At 39.0% G+C, this 17,884-nt stretch overlaps 1 protein-coding gene across 2 annotated transcripts; it reads left to right on the top strand.

Moving 5' to 3' along the window:
* The first annotated feature begins 72 nt into the window (after positions 1 to 72).
* On the top strand, positions 73 to 11,383 carry LOC115657984 (uncharacterized protein CXorf21 homolog). Of its 2 annotated transcripts, none has more exons than XM_030576403.1 (2): positions 73 to 953; positions 10,334 to 11,383. In XM_030576403.1, exon 2 carries the CDS (start codon positions 10,381 to 10,383, stop codon positions 11,308 to 11,310), a length of 930 nt encoding a protein of 309 aa, XP_030432263.1. In that variant the 5' UTR covers positions 73 to 953; positions 10,334 to 10,380; the 3' UTR covers positions 11,311 to 11,383. The 2 variants fall into 2 exon arrangements, with proteins under 2 accessions (XP_030432263.1, XP_030432262.1); XM_030576402.1 differs by lacking the exon at positions 73 to 953 and adding an exon at positions 5,988 to 8,459.
* Positions 11,384 to 17,884: the final 6,501 nt, after the last annotated feature.

The following is a 17,884-nucleotide window of genomic DNA, read 5'->3' as shown; positions in this document are numbered from 1 at the left end:
GTCTCCTGGCTTGCTGCTCAAGTCTGCGGGCTGGTGGTAGGATCGCGGTGGAATTCTGGGCGCGCGCGCGTGTGCACAAGAGAGATGTGTGCTCTGCTAGGCCTGGTCGGGCTGAAGGGGGGAGGAGCCGCTATTACCGCCCGCCAGCGTAAAGCGGGCAGCAACTCACCTCCCCGTGCAGCCCCCTGGTTTGGGGAGGGCCCCCCTCCGAGCAAGCGGCCCGTAGCGCTGTCCGGTGTCTTCTGGGCTCCCAGCAGCTGCCTTTGCTGCCCGACCCAGCCACGCCTCCATGGCTGTTGGGCTCCTGCTCCTGAGAATTGCGAGCTTCAAGGAAGGAAAGGGCTACCCCCATTTCTAGCCCTGGCATTGTTTTGCCCCACCAGCAGGTGTGGCGCCCCCCTCAAGTCCTGCTGTGCACACCAGGGCCCCAGGGAGGAGCTGAACCCCTTCAGCCCCCCACTGCTCCTCTCCCCATTCCCAGGCAAGAAGAGGGCAGCCCGAGATGTGACCCTACAATTCACAAGGCTACTGAGCCAGAGTGGGGCTCCTCTTGGTGCTCAGATTTCAGCAGCCCTTATCTGGGCCCATGTCTCACAGATACAACATTGAGCCTGAAGATCTGTGACATCCCACAAACTCTCGGTGTCCCAGCAAAACCAGCCTGGGGATTTGTGAGACTCTATTTGTGTGTCTTTGTTTGTTTGTTTTTTTGTTTGTTTGTTTTTAAGACATATGGGAATGTCACACCAGCAAAAGAGGTTAGGTGCTAAAGAGATCTGGGTTCCTTTCCCAGCTGTGCCCTGTGGACTTCAAAGCAAAATATCTGCTGACATAATGCCAGTGGCTTGTAATTGCTTCATCTCTGACTTTGGGCAATTTGTGTGACTTTCCCCCCATCTCTGAAATGGAGTAACAATGCCTGCCTCACAAGGAGTATTGTGAAACTTAATTTGGTAATGTGCTTTGAGATGCAAATGGAAGAGAGCTATTATAATTCAAAATGGTACTACCGTTGAAATCCAAATTAATTTGTGCCTGCTATATCTTTCTGATTTGCTACAGCTTATAAAAAGGGAAGAGACAAGTGGGTTTTGAAGAAGTATAAGAGTAAGCACTAAAGAAATTTGTCATTTTTATCTATGAAAAATGCAACTAGGCCCCAAAGGTAATGAACAATTGTAGGAGTTGAAACAGTACAGTCAGGTGGTGTAAGAGAGACATGACTGTAGCACAACTAAAAATCTCAGGAGGAAAGTGTAGTTATGTTTACACTACTGGAGCAAAAGGGGGTATCTGCATAGATTTATTTTATGAAAGTGATAGTTATTTGTAGTAGTCATATAACTATCCTTGTAGAAGTAATGGACTCAGTTGTTCTTTTAAAACACAGCTCCATATTGTGGGGGTTTGTGCAGAGGCATATAGCCTCCAGTGGAAATCCTGGAACAGTTGTGCCTCAGCTAGGTGTGATGCCTCCAGGAGTGTAGAAGAAGTTTCACCAAAGCACAGTCCTTCAACAGGCTGTAGGGCAAGCTCCTATTCTGCATGTGGCCAGCTCAGCTGGCTTGTGTGAAGAGCACTGGGGTGTTGACAGATCACTACATTGGGGCACTAGGTCCCATATGGTAGCCTTCTCTCCATAGTCCGGTGGGCTTGAGAAATAAAGAGAGAAATTCCAGTGAGGAGCCAGCCCAGGGGCCAAAGAAACTGAAGCCACAGGCATGAGCAGCACCAAGAAGATATTGCAGCTGGGGTGTGTGAGAGAGACACCTCCCTTCCCCCTAGCACCGTCTGGACCCAAGACTATGCAGAGGGAACTCCCTTTCGGGGGCCCATAATAAACACAAAGATTCTGATTGTTCCAGCCTGGCAAAAGAAAGGCTTCTTGAACCTTTCTGCCTTTCATGCAGAGGCATGTCAAGCCACAAGCCTGGTGTGATTTAAGGCTCAATCCTGTTTCAGTGGGGGAAAGGATCGGGCTCTTAGTGATTTTTATAGAAATGTGTGTGTTTGTTGTTAACATATTTTCACAATAAACAGGTAAACAGAAAAGGCCTCACTGAGAAATTGGAACACACAGGTCAGGTGAGCAGGCAGTTGCTTCAGGAACTGAGATGTATTTGAGGAATTGAAAGAGATTAGGGCTGCAAAAAAGGCAGTGTTGCTGGTGTGGGTTAAAGAGACAGATAGACCTACACCAACTAAGTTTGAAAAATCAGTGTAATCAATTTCTGTTTCATATTTGTGTGTGTATAAAAGATATAGTCTGAGCTGAGATATATTTTGATTTTTTGGAAAAGATTATGTTAAATCTCATCCTGAGCTGCTACTAATTATAATTTATTTTTAAGGCAACACCATAGGTGTGCATGGCACTTTACAAGTAAATAAAAATGAGAGGTCTCTGCCTCAAGTAATTTACAATCTGAAAAAGTCATGATACTGCAAGAGATGACAATAAACAATGGGTGAAGTGAATGAGTCTCAACAGAGGAAGGTCATAAGATATACCTGTTTTTACCTGTTCATCATCTTGGCATGGGACCAGATGGAAGGCTTCATTCTGTGTTCGCATTTGTCTTACATGAGTTTCTATAGTCAAATATCTTCAGATATCTGTTTCCTTATAAATTCTGCTTAACATTTTAGACTTGTAATTCAAAGACCTACACTAACACATTTATGTGACTTTATCACTGTTTACACTTCCACTTGTAATCTGCATTCACCTCAGCTACCTTTGGTGTCTCCTTTACTACATTTTGTTAGTTTAAATATTGGGTCTTTGTGGAGGCTGACACATTCTGGTGGAAAGATCTTCTTCCTCCCTCTTTGTGCTGCTGACTCCTTGGCACACTTTAATAGAAAGTTTAATTGTTGTTATCCTCCAAATTATTATTTTACTTAATCTGGTTGTCTGTGTGTTATCCCTGAATTGCATGGCTCTAATTTATAAACAACAGTAGTGCAATTGACCCTAATTTAGTAGTCTCAGTAGAGGAGCCCTGGAGTGAGTTGTATGGAATTTGAACTACCCATCTGCTCTCAAAGTTGATTCCTCCAGGTCAGGGTTGAGGCATGTTAATGAAGATGGAGAAATGCTTAATTACTGTCAGCACTGAATCTGTTGTGTAGAAAGAGAATTTCACTCACGATGATGTAGTGGAGGAAAGAGTTATTTCAAATAACCTTTAAATATTAGATTATTTTTATGAGCTCAGTTGGACTCAGCGCTGTATTAAATCTGTTTCTTATATTCACTTAGAAGACAGTATGGCTGTATAAGAGAATAAATAATACAGCAGAATGTATGCATTTCTGCTAGTTGGGGGCAAAGCGGTGGAGGATCAACACAGAACACCTTCATATCCACATGCAAGCCGTGCACATGACAGGTAGTGAAACTCTCTTCAGAGGAATTTAGAAAGAGGAAATAGACAAGTCACTGACAAAGGAACATGATTTATTATTTGGGTCATGTAAATGCAGATTCACATAGTCAGAACTGGACTGTGTCTTTTTCTCCCCCTATATCCAGCAGTAGCTGGTAGTGGACACATACAAGGATGCCAGGATTCTGGAACATATGTTAGAGAATTCTTTACCTTAGCCGTGCTGTTTTGAAGATCATTTCCTCCCAAAGCACTTTTTCATGATAAGGGCCTATGAGATATTGTAGTTACAATACAGTTTACATGCTCTGATTTTTGGAGCCTGGATTAATTTGGATTTTAATATTTGTAATGCATAATTCCATCTGTGTTAAAAATCCACAGCATAGGCCAGTTTCTCACATAACCAACTTCAGTTTGCACAAAAGGAGAGCTGGAATGTGTTTGGTTTAGCTATCTCTAATTTCATTCCAATAAATGTTTGCATGCAAGTGCATTATTATTTTGTATCACCTCAAAGTTTGCTAGTTGCCTTATTAAATACACAAAAAGACATGGTCCTTTCCTAGAAGAGCTTAGGTGCTTGCTTCTAGTTTATTTTAATTCCTAGTCAGGATACATTGTCAGTAGTACTTTACTACTGAGGAATCAATAAATTGGTGGTTGTTACTGAAATGTAAAAAGAAGGCATCACATTCACAATGTCCCATGTATTACACATCATTTGTGTGTTTCATTTGTATATTTTCCCTCCATCAGCGTATGGGTACTACTCTGGTATTCTAGTACTTGCAAGACAATTAAATTCTTATTATCTGCCAAAGAGAAGGAAATTTGACAAGGGAACCAACCAAAAACTCCTTCAGTGCCTGTGTATCTATTAACTAGTGCTTGAGAGTATTGTACAATGTTAACAAACTGCTTTCCCACTTGGAAGTCCACATGACTTGTCAGTCATATCAGCTGGTCACTGACTGATTTGAAAACCAAAACCACATTTGACTTCTGCAGTTCATGAGCTCTTGTTTGTTCTATACATGGGACTAGTGGCATTTTATATTTTGTTCTATCTCATTAAAAGGATTATCTTTTGTTAGTTTCTTTTTAACCCACACACCTTCTGGGTATCGTGTTCTGTCCCATTTAGTGGCACCAACATATGAGCGAGAGAGAGCGAGAAAGAGTTAGTTTAGTTTAGTTACATGAATCTGCTAACAGCTAGTTGGTTTAGTTCATGCGGTAGAGGCTCATGCACTAATCTCCAGAGGTCTCTGGTTCAGTCCCATCCACCGACAACTGGTGTCTGTTGGCGTTACACCTGATTAAACAGATCTCACAATATAATCTTAGTTCTGCAACTAAAGAAAATACCACTGTATTCTTGTAAAACAGCACTTTTTTAAAGAAAAGGGAAGTAACTAAGATAGTGAAGGATAGACATTTCCCAATTTGCTGTCTCATTTTTCTGTATCTGTAATGTATGTCAGTGGAAAAAAATGTGAGGAACTGAGGCACCCATGAGTTTATTAAATTTTAGTTTTGGAGAGTTTGCTATCCTGATTATGCCAAATGAATCTTTTGTGTACTTTAAGATACACAACATACTGCACAGTCCATTCCATGATAGGGCACTTGTCTGAAACGATAAATTAGCTTCATGTGTCCAATAATCCAGTTACAAATGGAAATGCTGCAGGAAGAAGCAGCCTTCTATTTTCCACAATAGGAACGGCATTTCCAAGAAAATCTGAAGTTATCAATTTAACACTTGGCTATTCAGTTTCATACAGCAAATTACAATCTCTGCCCCTGCTGAATCAAACCTAATGGAGAATTGTAAATTAATCCCCTGATTTTATATTTTCATTTTATCTTCTGAAAAAATTAGCAATATAAAATGGTAGAAAACAATACTGATTGCCTTGTCTATGTATAATATATTACAACATAATCCTGCAGGCTTCTTTGGGGCAGATATCTCAGAGGTAGCTGGGAGTTTTTACTGTGGGCCAGATTCTGATAACTTTACTCACATTCAATTTTAGTACTAGACTCAACAAATATTCCCAATGGGACTATTCATTGGGTAAGAGTTTCATAAATAGACATTCTTACTATTAGAATATATTAATTGTATTATGGTAGCACATTGGCACCCCAGTCGTGAAGCAAGACTCCATTTTGCTAGGCCCTGTGCAAATGCAGAGCAAAAAGAAACTTTCTTAACCAAAAGAATTTGTAGTCTGAGTAGATTGTAGGGACTTGGGAAAAGATTGTCAAAGATATTTAGGCATTTGAAGATGCAGATAAGTGCCTAGTGGGATTTTCAAAAGCATCTAACCTATTTAGGCCCTTATATCCTTAGAAGAACCCTGTATTTTAAGAAATTAGTTCACCAAGTCCTTATGTGAAAAAGAGAAAACATATGCAATGTATCTTTAGTGATAGTGAATCTGTCAAGGGATCAGACAAATATCCATATATATTTAACTGTGTCCTTAATTTTATTCTTTAGGAGATGGGGTAAGAGTTTAATAATTAGGATCTTGGAACTTCACTATTGGCTTCTTTAGAATGTAAAGAAAAAACACAGATTTTTTTTAAACATTAATTCTGCATGGAATATTCTAGTTAGTATATTTTAACCTACTTAATATCCAAGCTATTATGATTATTTGATTGTCCATTTGATCTGCCTGATACCTTTTCATATGAACAGAGTCATGAGGGACTGACCTTCAGTAATGCTGAATAATCTCTGCTTGAACTGAAGTCACTAGGAACTGCAAGATCTCAGCACCTCTGAAAATCCATCCTTGAAGCAATATGCTCTTGCCATCAGCAAGTGCAGGCAAACTTCTGAAAGTTCTCAACTTTACTGCTCTTCATTGTAAATCCACATGCACTGCTTAGGCCGCCTATTATCATAGAATTTTTATTTTTCTTAAAGAAGGTACAATTATTAAAATAACAAAGAAACAATGTAAGGGGTCAATGCCTCTTGCTGCCCCCACGTGACAAATATTCACCCTTGAAGGTCTCTCAAATCACTCCAAAAAAACCCTCTTTCAATGGGAAAACCTTGTTGGGGCTCTGTTATTGGCTTAGAATATTCCAGTCTGTCCCCACTGCACATCTTAATATAAAGTCCTACAGGTTCATTTTAAATCGATCTCACATGACTTCTCATGAGCGTCTGTCCAGATTCTTCCTAAGCCTCATGCCACTCTCATTCTTGGTGCTAGACCACCAGATTCTCCCCCTTCCCAGTGTCCCCTGACTAATGAAGGGCTTACCCAGTCCTTACCATCCTGAGGTTAAACCCTAGTCCCAAACAATTATAAACCACCCTGCCTGAATTTTTGTCTCCTCCAGGAGATTCTGGCAACCCTTTTCAGCTGCAGCTCCCTCTGCCTGAGCCTCTGCTCCTGTCAGCTCTGCCTTTTTAACCTCAGATGGGTCCTGTAAACAGACCCTCTCTTGTTGCAGCTTCCTCTTTATATAATGTGTTCTTAGCCCTTTCCTAGCTGAGACTAATAGCTCCAATTGAGTTAGTCCAGGCGTACTCAAATGGGCTGGATCAGCACCGCACTGAGAAGCAGCTACCTAGTCCCAGGGGATTGGTCCTGTTCCCTCTTAAAGGGACACATCCTATGAGAAAAAGCTTCTACCAAGTGGTACAAAGTAATGAGTAAAAAGGAAAGGGTGCACCTCAGAGAAACATCAGCAATAGTGAAAGAAAAAAGGATGAACAATCTTATCCTTTGTTAGATATTTCTTTGGGACCAGAATCATCAGCTAGTGTAAATTAGTGTAAGTTTGTTGGTGTGTAGCTCTTGAAGTCTGATAAACAAGACACATTTTTAAACAGCCTTCAACCCAATCTGCAAGGCATCCCACAGAAATGATAGTATTTAAACATTTAACTATATGGTTGTAGTACAGATCAGATATTTAGATGTCTAAATGCTATAATATGTCATGGTAATTCATCAGAGTACAGAATTGGTCTGAAAATTTGGAGGCTAGTTTTAAAATTCAGCCTTTAATTTGAGCTGTTGTTGCTAGCCCATGAAGCTCACAATTATCCCCCACCCCCGACTTGGAGGAAAGAAGAATGAGAAGGTAAGAGTTAATTTTAATTTAAAAACAAAATAGGTTTCTAACCTTTTTCCTTGCAGAGAAAACCTAAGCAAACCAATCATGAGTTTTGAAAGCTTATCACTGATTTTTTTCTAAAGATGGCATGTTATCTACAGTGCCTTGGCTTCCAGTCATCCATGGTTGGCCTTTAGGGTCTGGAGAAGCTGTAACTATGGGTTGTTTGATTATTGTGATGATCCCAGATCATGTCACAGCTGAGGTAGTCAGTGGTGCCCAGGTTACAGTTGATAGGATTAGGACACTGCAAACTGCCAGCTGTGTGCACTCTGGCTACGAGGGACATAGCAGTGTGATCTACTGTCTCTGTTCTGAGCATTACATTTTAAAAAACAATCTTTATACTTTTACCCTCACATATGCATGTTCTCTACGTGCAAATGAAGAAACTTGTACCTACAAACACTTGCCTCTGCAAATCAGAGAGACATCTAATTTAATAACTAAATTCAGTTGTTTGTAGATGGAAATGAGCAATAGAAAGCTTGATTGTGTCCTTGCATTTTGAAATGTACTACGAGCATGGCCAAAGGTATTGAACGGAAATCTGTTAGACACACTAATCTTTTAGTAATCTTAGTTATTTTTAGTTGACATATTGCAAAATTAAAAAAACAGTCATGCTAGTTGTGAACATTACACCAGAATCAATCCCATCCAGACTCATTTTTTACATCCTCTTTTGGATTTGGTGTCACTGCTTTTTTACAGACCACACATTTTTCCACTGGTGATGGCACTTCTGTTTTAAAAATTGTACATAAAGAGGAACAAAATTGTGTGTGCTCCAGTTATTGCTCACACTGTCTGAAGTGAATAAAGAGAATTTATTCTAAGGTTGCTGCAGTTGTAGTCGTGGAATGTTAGGTTATGTGACTATCCACATCTTATACTGATTCTGAAAGGGTAAGTCTGGCTTTCTTTAGTTTGTCTCAGCTTATCTTTTGTTACAGAATTTAGAGTCCCACTTATTTTGCTTAAAATAACTTTATGTATTTTTAAAGTATGCTTGCTAAGGTTCTCATATTTTTGACATCTTGCTCTAACACTTTGAACCAAGCATTAGAGGCAAACTTTTCACAAGTAACTAAGGCCCAGCTCCTCAAAACTATTTAGGCACATAACTCCGATTGATTTCAATAAGAGTTAGGCACCTAAATACCTTTGCACCTCTGGGCTTAACTCCCATTTTCAGAAGTGAGTCAGGCATCTAGTTGCCTAAGTCCCATTGACTTTAAATGAGATTTAGGCTTATAAGCGCCTGTGTCTCTTTTGAAAATGGCACTTAGGTACTTTTAAAATTTGTATCCTGCATCTTTGCTTGTGTGAGAGGTATTAAAAATAAAGTAAAATGGTTAAATTATTTTAACTGCTGAAGGATCTGTGTATTGTGCTTTTTCTGAGCACTGGTATCATTCTTATGACATTTGAATTAGAGTGTGCTTATTAATATGTGGAGTACTTAAAATTAATTCTGCTTTGGAAAGAGTTATTTTAAGGGTTGATTCTGGTATCACACCTGCTCTACAGAGGTGACACTTTATATTAAACAATTATCCCCTTATTTAAATGGATTTAAATGTTTTTAAAGAGCTGATGTGAGCCCTGCTTGCCCAAGTATGTCAATTCTGGGCTGTGAGGCTGTGTAGACATTTCCTGAGTGCTCCAGAGATGCACAACGGGAGCAGTCCCCCTGTGCTGGGACATCATTGCAAAGGCATTCAAAGTGAAGAGGAGACTTTTGGTGGTGTTCTGCTTCATTCTCCCACATAAAGGTCAGCCACAATGTGATCCTCAGTGAGAGTGAGTCAGAGCCAACTCCCACTGAAGTCAATGGAAAGACTCCTATTTATTTCAATGAGAGATGGATTGAGTCCTAAAGGCTTGCTCCATCTAAGTCAATTGGAGTTTTACCACTGACTCCAAAGGCTGCAGGATCAAGCCCTGTGTGAGCAAATACAATTAAAAGGCAAAGCCAAGGAATCACAAAATGTAGTAGCCAACTATTGATGTGTAGTTTGTTTTTTAATTATTCATGATACTATTTCATAATGTACTAGTGAATGAATGCAGTGAATTTAGTAAAATTATGGACTCCTAGCAATACAAGAGCTCATTACAGTATCTGCTTAAATTTTGGCTAATAGTTCGGCAATATACCTAACATTTTTATGTAAATAAGCAAGATATTGTGCAATTAGGGCTCAGTCCTGCAAGGGGCTGAGCATTCTTGGGAAGTGATGGACATCCTCAGCTCACACTGAAGGCAGTGGAAATTGCGGCCTCTCAGGATTTCACAGGAGAGCTCAACACCTTGCGTGATTAGCCCCTTAGTTTACTAAAAAAAAAAGTGTGTAGAGGATTATCATCAGTCAGAACGTCAGCTGGTGAAATCAGTTGTTGTACTGTTTCTTTCAGTAGCACCATGTTGATTTTACATCAGCTGAGGATCTGGCACAGTCACCAAATGAAAAAGACTTCATTGATTAAATTTTTCTGAGAACAAGTCATATGCATAATGTAGCACAATTGTCAGAATCCAGAATAAAGATCCAAGACTCAGGATGATTTTTATTGACCTGATGACTTGATCTGGCTATAAAAATGAAACTGGTGAAAAAGCAATTAAGTTACTGTTTGTTAAAATAAAAAATGCTCCACACATTGCGGTCTATATGAAGCATATATTTTTAAAAAACCTTTTTATCAATTAAGGATAAAATAGCCCTTACTGTTACACTTATTTTGCATTACCTTACATGGCTTCTTTGTATTTGTAGGAATAACGTGAGCACTGCAGGTTAGTGAGTCTCTAGCATTGGTCAACATGTTGGCAGAAGGCATCCTAACTGGAATCATATACAAAGAAAGAAAACAGGACATAGATAAACCCCACAAATGTCACATAAACAGAAAAGATGAAAGGGAAACCTGGAAAGATCACCTTATAGATACACCAGCAATTAAAGATTTTGCTTCAGAATCTGAGAAGCAGAATAAGATCATTGCAAAAGGTAGCAAAATTGAAAATAATAAAGAACTTCAGTGGAAATCTAAAGAAGAGCTATCTGCAAAAGAACATAATGCACATGTTAAAGGGACAATATCTGCATCTTTACATATACCAGGAAGAGAACAAAGTCATGAAAACCAGGTGGATTTGTATAGATCCTGGTCATGCCACAGTATTTATCAAAACTATCCTGACTTACATATTGGAGGAGACCATGTAGGAAGCTATATGCGGGATTCAGGTTGCATTATGGACCACATAAGTGATGAACTTGTTGATGGCCCGGTTTTACTGTCAGGAGATATTCTATTGGGTCATTTCCCTCAAAATGAGCCTCTTGAAAAAACAACTACAAAGTCCTTTAATGGTGATGAAGGTGGAGAAAGGAGTATGACACTCCACAAGCAGCCTCTTTCGAATTCTGTGCTGAATAACTACATGGATACAAAAGTTGAAGAGCTCTATAAACAGTTTTTTGAAGAGAACCTGACCAGGTGTGGTTCTGTAACAAACCTCCTGACTTCCAGTTTGATCATGAATAACCTAAAACAGATAAACCTTCAGATCTCCCAAGAACAGACTATAGAAACATGTAAAGCTAGAGAAGTGTTTTTACATTCTTTAGCTTTGTTGAGTTTCCACAATGCTGCCAGTGGAAACAGCTCTGAATTTAGCACTCCAAATTTACAGTTCTCAAACTTGCCAAGCAAGAGAAAGAGCTCCCGGGTACAGTTTACATCATGACTGAACTGTTTGGTTACAGCAGTGGTTCTCAAACTTTTGTACTGATGACCCCTTTCACACACAAGCCTCTGAGTGTGACCCTCCTTATAAATTAAAAACAGTTTTTTATATATTTAACACCATTATAAATGCTGGAGGCAAAGCAGGGTTTGATGTGGAGGATGACAGCTCACAACTCCCCTATGTAATAACCTCGGGACCCCCTGAGGGGTAGTGACCCTCAGTTTGAGAACCCCTGGGTTACAGCCTATTATTCAGCTGCGGTCTCTTCTCTTTCAGAATTAGTTTGTGAAATGTACCAAAATTAGACACTATTGACTTTTTAAAATAAATTTTGACATTTAAACCATACATTGTCTGTGATGCCACTTCATTGCTTGTTACCGGACTAAGATAAAGATCATGTGTCTTTGTGTGGTTGAATGTAATCCAAATGAAATTTTTTTACAAAATCCTATTGAGCCAAATTTTCAAAGTGGCCTAAGTCCAGCCCCGCCAACAACTAGTATGTGAGTAATTATACATAGGACTAATACTTATGCAATCAAAGTTAGTCACGTGCATTAAAGTTGTAAGATTTTGCCCTGAGAAATTAATCCAGAACCCAATGAAGTTGATGGTTAGACTCATATTGATTCCAGTGGTCTTTGGATCAGTCCATAAATTTGAACTCATAATATTGTGCATTTAAATTTAGAGGTTACTATTGCAGATATCACTCATTATGTCTGAGAAAAGGGCTTTCTGTTTTGAAAATCCTGTTTAACAATTTGGTTTATTCTGCATAGCATCTTACAGATTTCAAATGTATATAAAAATGTTTATCAGAGAGGAAAATCAATGACAATACTCTATAGAAGGATGATAAGTGCATTTATATGAGGTTAATACATGTTTTGTATTACACAGGTAGAGTACATTACAATGGAAAACTACAGATACATCAGCTTCTAAAAATTTAAATAACAGGTCAAGTTTATAAAATTCTAAAAATATTTCAATTACTGTAAAGGTGATATTTCTATTCATTTAAAATGTCATTTACTTAAATAAAAGTTTCCATATATTATACAACAAAATCCACTCGGATTCCCAGAATATATAAAATGATTATTTCTGCCTACCATTTGCATTTTAAAAATAGGACTCCTTGTTGTGTTTTTCTGCAAAATACACCCTTATGACCTCAGCAAGTTAAGAGTGGGCTGCAATGTTACTGAAAGGCAAAGATATTGCAAGTTTTGTTGCTATTACCCTAAATCAGTAGTTCTCAAAACTTTGTACTGATGACCCCTTTCACACAGCAAGCCTCTGAGTGTGACCCCCCCCATAAATTAAAAACACTTTTTTATATATTTAACACCATTATAAATATCAGAGGCAAAGGGGGGTTTGGAGTGGAGGCTGACAGCTCGTGACCCACCCATGTAATAACCTCTTGATCTCCTGAGAGATCCTGACCCCCAGTTTGAGAACCCCCTGCCCTAAATGTTACATGCAGATTTCATTAGGAAAATTTGTTCACTTTGCCTGCAGCCATCATTTCCTCCCTGCTGGAAATGTCTTTTGTTGTAAATTATCATTATGTTGATATTATACTGTGATGAATGAACTGAAGTTTGATATCTCAATTGTACAAGCAAATTTTCTCTCAATGGGTAAGCTACTACTCTGACTCACACCAAAACCAATGAGGTAATTTGAGGCACCTGCAATTCTGTGCCTCCAATCCTGAACTCGGTGGATTTAGCAGTGTAAATGCTAGCAGAAAATGTGGCTTTTTTATTTAACCTTTCTGCCTAATGATAAACTTTCAGAATGCATGCTGTACTGATAGCTAAATCATTTTATTCAGAGTTACTGACGTCAAACAACACCCAGGTATGGGACATTGTTTTATGAATCAGTGCTTCTCAGTGAAATTTAACATGTAGTAGTCGATGTAAAAGTATTTTTTTCTTCTGAAACATCTGCTAAACAGCGTAGCACACAGATTCTAAATCTGTCAATCCTCAAAGGGAATATGAAGGATTTTGTGATGTTTAAGTAATAATTTGTCAAATGCTAATATCTTTGTGTTTATAAATCAAGATATTTTCCATCTGATTGGTACTTTGCAAAGAGCAAAGTGTTTCTTACCTAGCAACTTTCTTTATTTTAAAAAAAGTCATTCGTGATTTTGTTGCAAGTCACAATAAAAATATCAGCAGGCTTGAAAGAACAATATCAGATGGGAGACACTTGAATTCATAAAGAGTCCAGTCGCTTACTCGAGTGAGTTATCTTCATTGGTACTATTCACATTAGTTCAGGCTTCAGGACTGGGCTATAATTTGAGATTGTCAATCCCTTGGCCTGTAGGAATCAGGTAACTTGCAGAAATAGTGTATTTGAGTTTCAGTGGAGCAGAATGAGAGCTGTATCTTCTTAAGTATCACTTTTTAAAACTGGTTCACAGCACAGCATGGCATTATAGTACTAGAGATGGAATTAGCTGGCTGAAAAGTGTAGTTTTGGGTGCACCAAAATTATTTGCAAATTCATATTGTATTCAGCAAATCGCTTTGGTTGAAAAAAAAGATTTTTTGAAAAAGTCTAACCATTTCATTTTGGCGTTTCTGGAATGAAGCATTTTGACTTTTCATTCCAAAATAAGTTTTTGTTTTGAAAATTGCCAATTTTGTAAAAGACTTTTAAAAAGGGGCTAAAAATCCCAAAGTGAAACTAAATGTTTGTTTTGCTGAGAAACCTAAAAAAATTCCATTTTGAATCAACCCAAAAGAATTTTATTTTTTTAAAAATTGGTTCAGTCAGTATTTGCCCAGTTCTAGATGGTACAATTGGAGGATGATGCACCAGCTTTCTCTTATAGGACATGGTTTCAAATAATCTGCTACCTATACAGCTGGTCAAATAGTGGGACAGAAAACATGAATATTTCATAGATTTTAAGGCCAGAAGGGATCATCTAGTCTGACCTCCTGCATATCACAGGCCACAGAACAGCACCCACCCACTCCTAGAGTATGCCCTCAACTTTGCGGGGAGGGGATAGCTCAGTGGTTTGAGCATTAGCCTGCTAAACTCAGGGTTGTGAATTCAATTTTTGAGGGGGCCATTTAGGGATCTGGAGCAAAAATCTGTCTGGGGATTGGTCCTGCTTTGAGCAGGGGGTTGGACTAGATGACGTCCTGAGGTCTCTTCCAAACCTGATATTCTATGATTCTGGCTGAGTTACTAAAGTCCTCAAATCTTGATTTAAAGACTTCAAGTTAAAGAAACTCCACCATTTACCCTAGTTCAAACCAGCAAGTGACCTGTGTCCCATACTGCAAACAATGGTGAAAATCCCCAGGGTCTCTGCCAGCCTGACCTATAGGGAAATTCCTTCCTCCAAACATGGTGATCAGTTAGACTCTGAGTAAGATCCACCAGCCAGAGACCTGGGAAATAATTTTCTGTAGTAACTCAGGGCCCTCTAGTGCCCCATCTCTGGCTGTCAGACATATTTGCTAATAGCAGTCATGGATGGGCCATATGGCAACTTCATCATACCATTCATTCCATAAACTTTATCAAGCTCAGTCTTGAAACAAGTGAGGTTTTTTGCCTCCACTACTGCCCTTGGAAGGCTGTTCCAAAACTTCACTTGCCTGATAGTTAGAAACCTTCATCTAACTTCAAGCCTAAACTTATTGATGGCCAGTTTATATCAATTTGTTCATATGCCAGCACTGGCCCTTAATTTAAAGAAACCCTCTCCCCCACCCCCTCTGATGCGTAGGTGCCGACTTCCCCTTTTCCCGGTGAGTGCTCGACCCCTCCCTGCCCCAGGCCCGCCCTCCACCGCCTCTTTCCGCCCTTGCACCACCCTCATCCCGCCCCCATTCCACCCCTTCCCTAAAGTCCCTGCCCTCATTCCACCCCCATCCCCCAAGTCCCCGCCTTGCTCCGTCTCTTCTCCGCCTCCTCCCCTGAGTGTGCTGCATTCCCACTCCCCCTCCTCTGGAAAGTCGAAAACATTGCCAGACAGCTGTTAGGAAGCAGAAAGTGGAGAGGGTGGGGGGAACTTGGCTGCCTGTGGGTGCAGAGCACCCGCTAATTTTTCTCTGTGGGTGCTCCAGCCCCGGAGCACCCACGGAGTCAATGCCTATGCTCTGATGTATTTATAAAGATTTCATTTCACTGAGTCTCTTCAAATCATCAAAACTAGTCTGGATGATTCAGCTGAATGCATGTATTTGATGTCTAATGCTTGTATTCAGCTGAAAATAAATGTATTTGACATCCAATATGTATATTCAAACTACTCACTTTGAGATCAAATTTCAAACCTCAAACACTGAATACATCAGGAACTGTGCAGATACTTCAGAGCTATTATTTGTTAATTTCATAGATTCCCATGTTATGGGATTGATTTATAAAGAGTTTGTGAAGAAAGAAAGAAAGAAAGAAAAGCTACAATTCACTCATTTTTTTGTGTTTAGGAACTAGTGTTTGATCAGGTGAAACTGGGGCAGGTGAGAATAAAGTGGTAGGCTTATAAAAATATAAAAACAGCCATATTATTAAATTAACTATGTGGATGGTGAGATTATTCAAAACAATTAGAGTTGCAATTTCCTCCATGCTCAGTTTGGAGGTCTCGTGTTTGAGAATCTTAGGAGAAAGGCCAGGTTAACATTATGTGTAGTTTAGCCTGGCCATTTGAAGAGTGGACTCTTTTCTAAAATGGCTGTTTTTATGGATTTTTATATTGCTGAACTGGTTTTATTTTGCTGCTCTTTTGTGGTTTCATTTTACATCTGAGGATGTTGTGGAACACTTTTTTTCACTGAAGATATTAAAATTTGTGGGTGAGATCGTAACACCCAAGTCATTGGACTTGAAGTCAAAGGAGCTATGCTAATTTACATCAGCTGAAGATTGGGCCCACTCATCTTTCTGTCACTCAGTTTATTCAACTTAGGTTTTTTCTTTTTTAATTTCTTAATTATACTGATTTAATTTTTTTAAAAATGAAGCTCTACAGCTTAGGGACAAATTTTCACAAGTGTTCATCCAAGCCTAATGAATTGCCCCCACAATTTTCTGAATGTAAAAAATAATCTACTGATCTGTTTTATACTGTCACCCATTACTGTAGTATCTGAGCTCCTTCCACATGTGATTAATAGCAATGCTAAATTCCATAGTCGACTTCCTGGAGAAGTAATAGAACCTAGATGCCTGACAGTCTGATCAATTCAGGTGTTCAGGTGTCTGCATTTTATTATTTGTGTTTGTAAGTGATTGCACTTAAAATTGCAGGCACAAAACAGCAGGTGCCATTGTAGAGGCTGTTTTTGAAAATATGACCCAAATGTTTATAGGTTGAAGTAGATCTGAGCTCTCACTTTTATAGATTGAAGTAGATCTGAGCTCTCACTTAAAATATGATATGAAAGGCTTGAGACATCTCTTAGTCAATCACATTGAGCAATTTATTGCCTTATTACAAAACTAAATAATGGCCTTATTGCTAAATGGTATAACAGAATCCTCTTTTAAGAAATATCCCATTAAATTTGATATGATGGTGAAAAAAAAATCTGTAAAAACTGCATGATTAAGCTAGCAAAGTATTAACCTTTCCCAAGTAAATAATTCATTGTGTACTATTGTTGCTTTTTTCAAATGTCCCACCTACCTCTTTTTTATTTATAACTAAAATAAGCTTCTGATCTTGACAGAATTGCAGCTGGGTTCTGTTTTCTTATTTCCTGGAAGGGAAGTTAATCAGTTTTTTGCACAGCAAAATCAATTTGGGGAAATGAAGATATCTAAATAAGAATATAAGAATGGCCATACTGGGTCAGATCAAAGGTCCATGTAGCCCGGTATCCTGTCTTCCAACAGTGGCCAATGCCAGTGTCCCTGCCTGCAGGTATATGGGATCTTGGGGAGCAATTACCACACAGGTGGGGTGCCAATTAATTTCTTTATTAAAGGAAAAAGGAAGTGGTGGGAATTTAACAATGAAATACGATGGGATGAGGTGTATAGGGTCTTTACAATAGACGATGTGGGGGTTCTTATTGAACAGTGTAGGGAGTTCTAACAGTGGGGTACAGTTCTAACAGTGGGGTACAGTAAGTGGGATTCAGCACAATGGGATACAGTACAGTCAATAAGCGTATCAAAAAGAAATGCAAAATAAAATGGTAGCTTCTATATAAAATGGTCAACAATCTTAGATAGAATGTATTAAGTGGTTAGTGGCCTTATACACAATGTAACACAATGGTATCAGTGCAAATACAAAGTATATCAGAAAAGTGGAAGTAACCAATGGGGTGTTATAATTACAAGCAAAATGCGAATCACAATGCAATAATACAATATGGGTGATAAGTGAAATTATGCAATGTAACGGTATAAAAGAAAATCAATGACTTAATTTGTGAGGCTAGGATAGCAGATAATCTGCAAGAGTGTACCTAAAGGCTGGGTCAAGGAACAGGAGGGGAGAAGGGAGTGAATGATTAGTGGCAACTGATGAGAGGAGAGTGCGGCTGGAAGCAGCGAGAGA

The sequence above is a fragment of the Gopherus evgoodei genome, chromosome 9 (assembly GCF_007399415.2).
Source record: "Gopherus evgoodei ecotype Sinaloan lineage chromosome 9, rGopEvg1_v1.p, whole genome shotgun sequence".
Classification (NCBI taxonomy): Eukaryota; Metazoa; Chordata; order Testudines; family Testudinidae; genus Gopherus; species Gopherus evgoodei.
The sequence above is the reverse complement of the archived record's forward strand: the minus strand, read 5'-3'. Positions and strand labels throughout refer to the sequence as shown.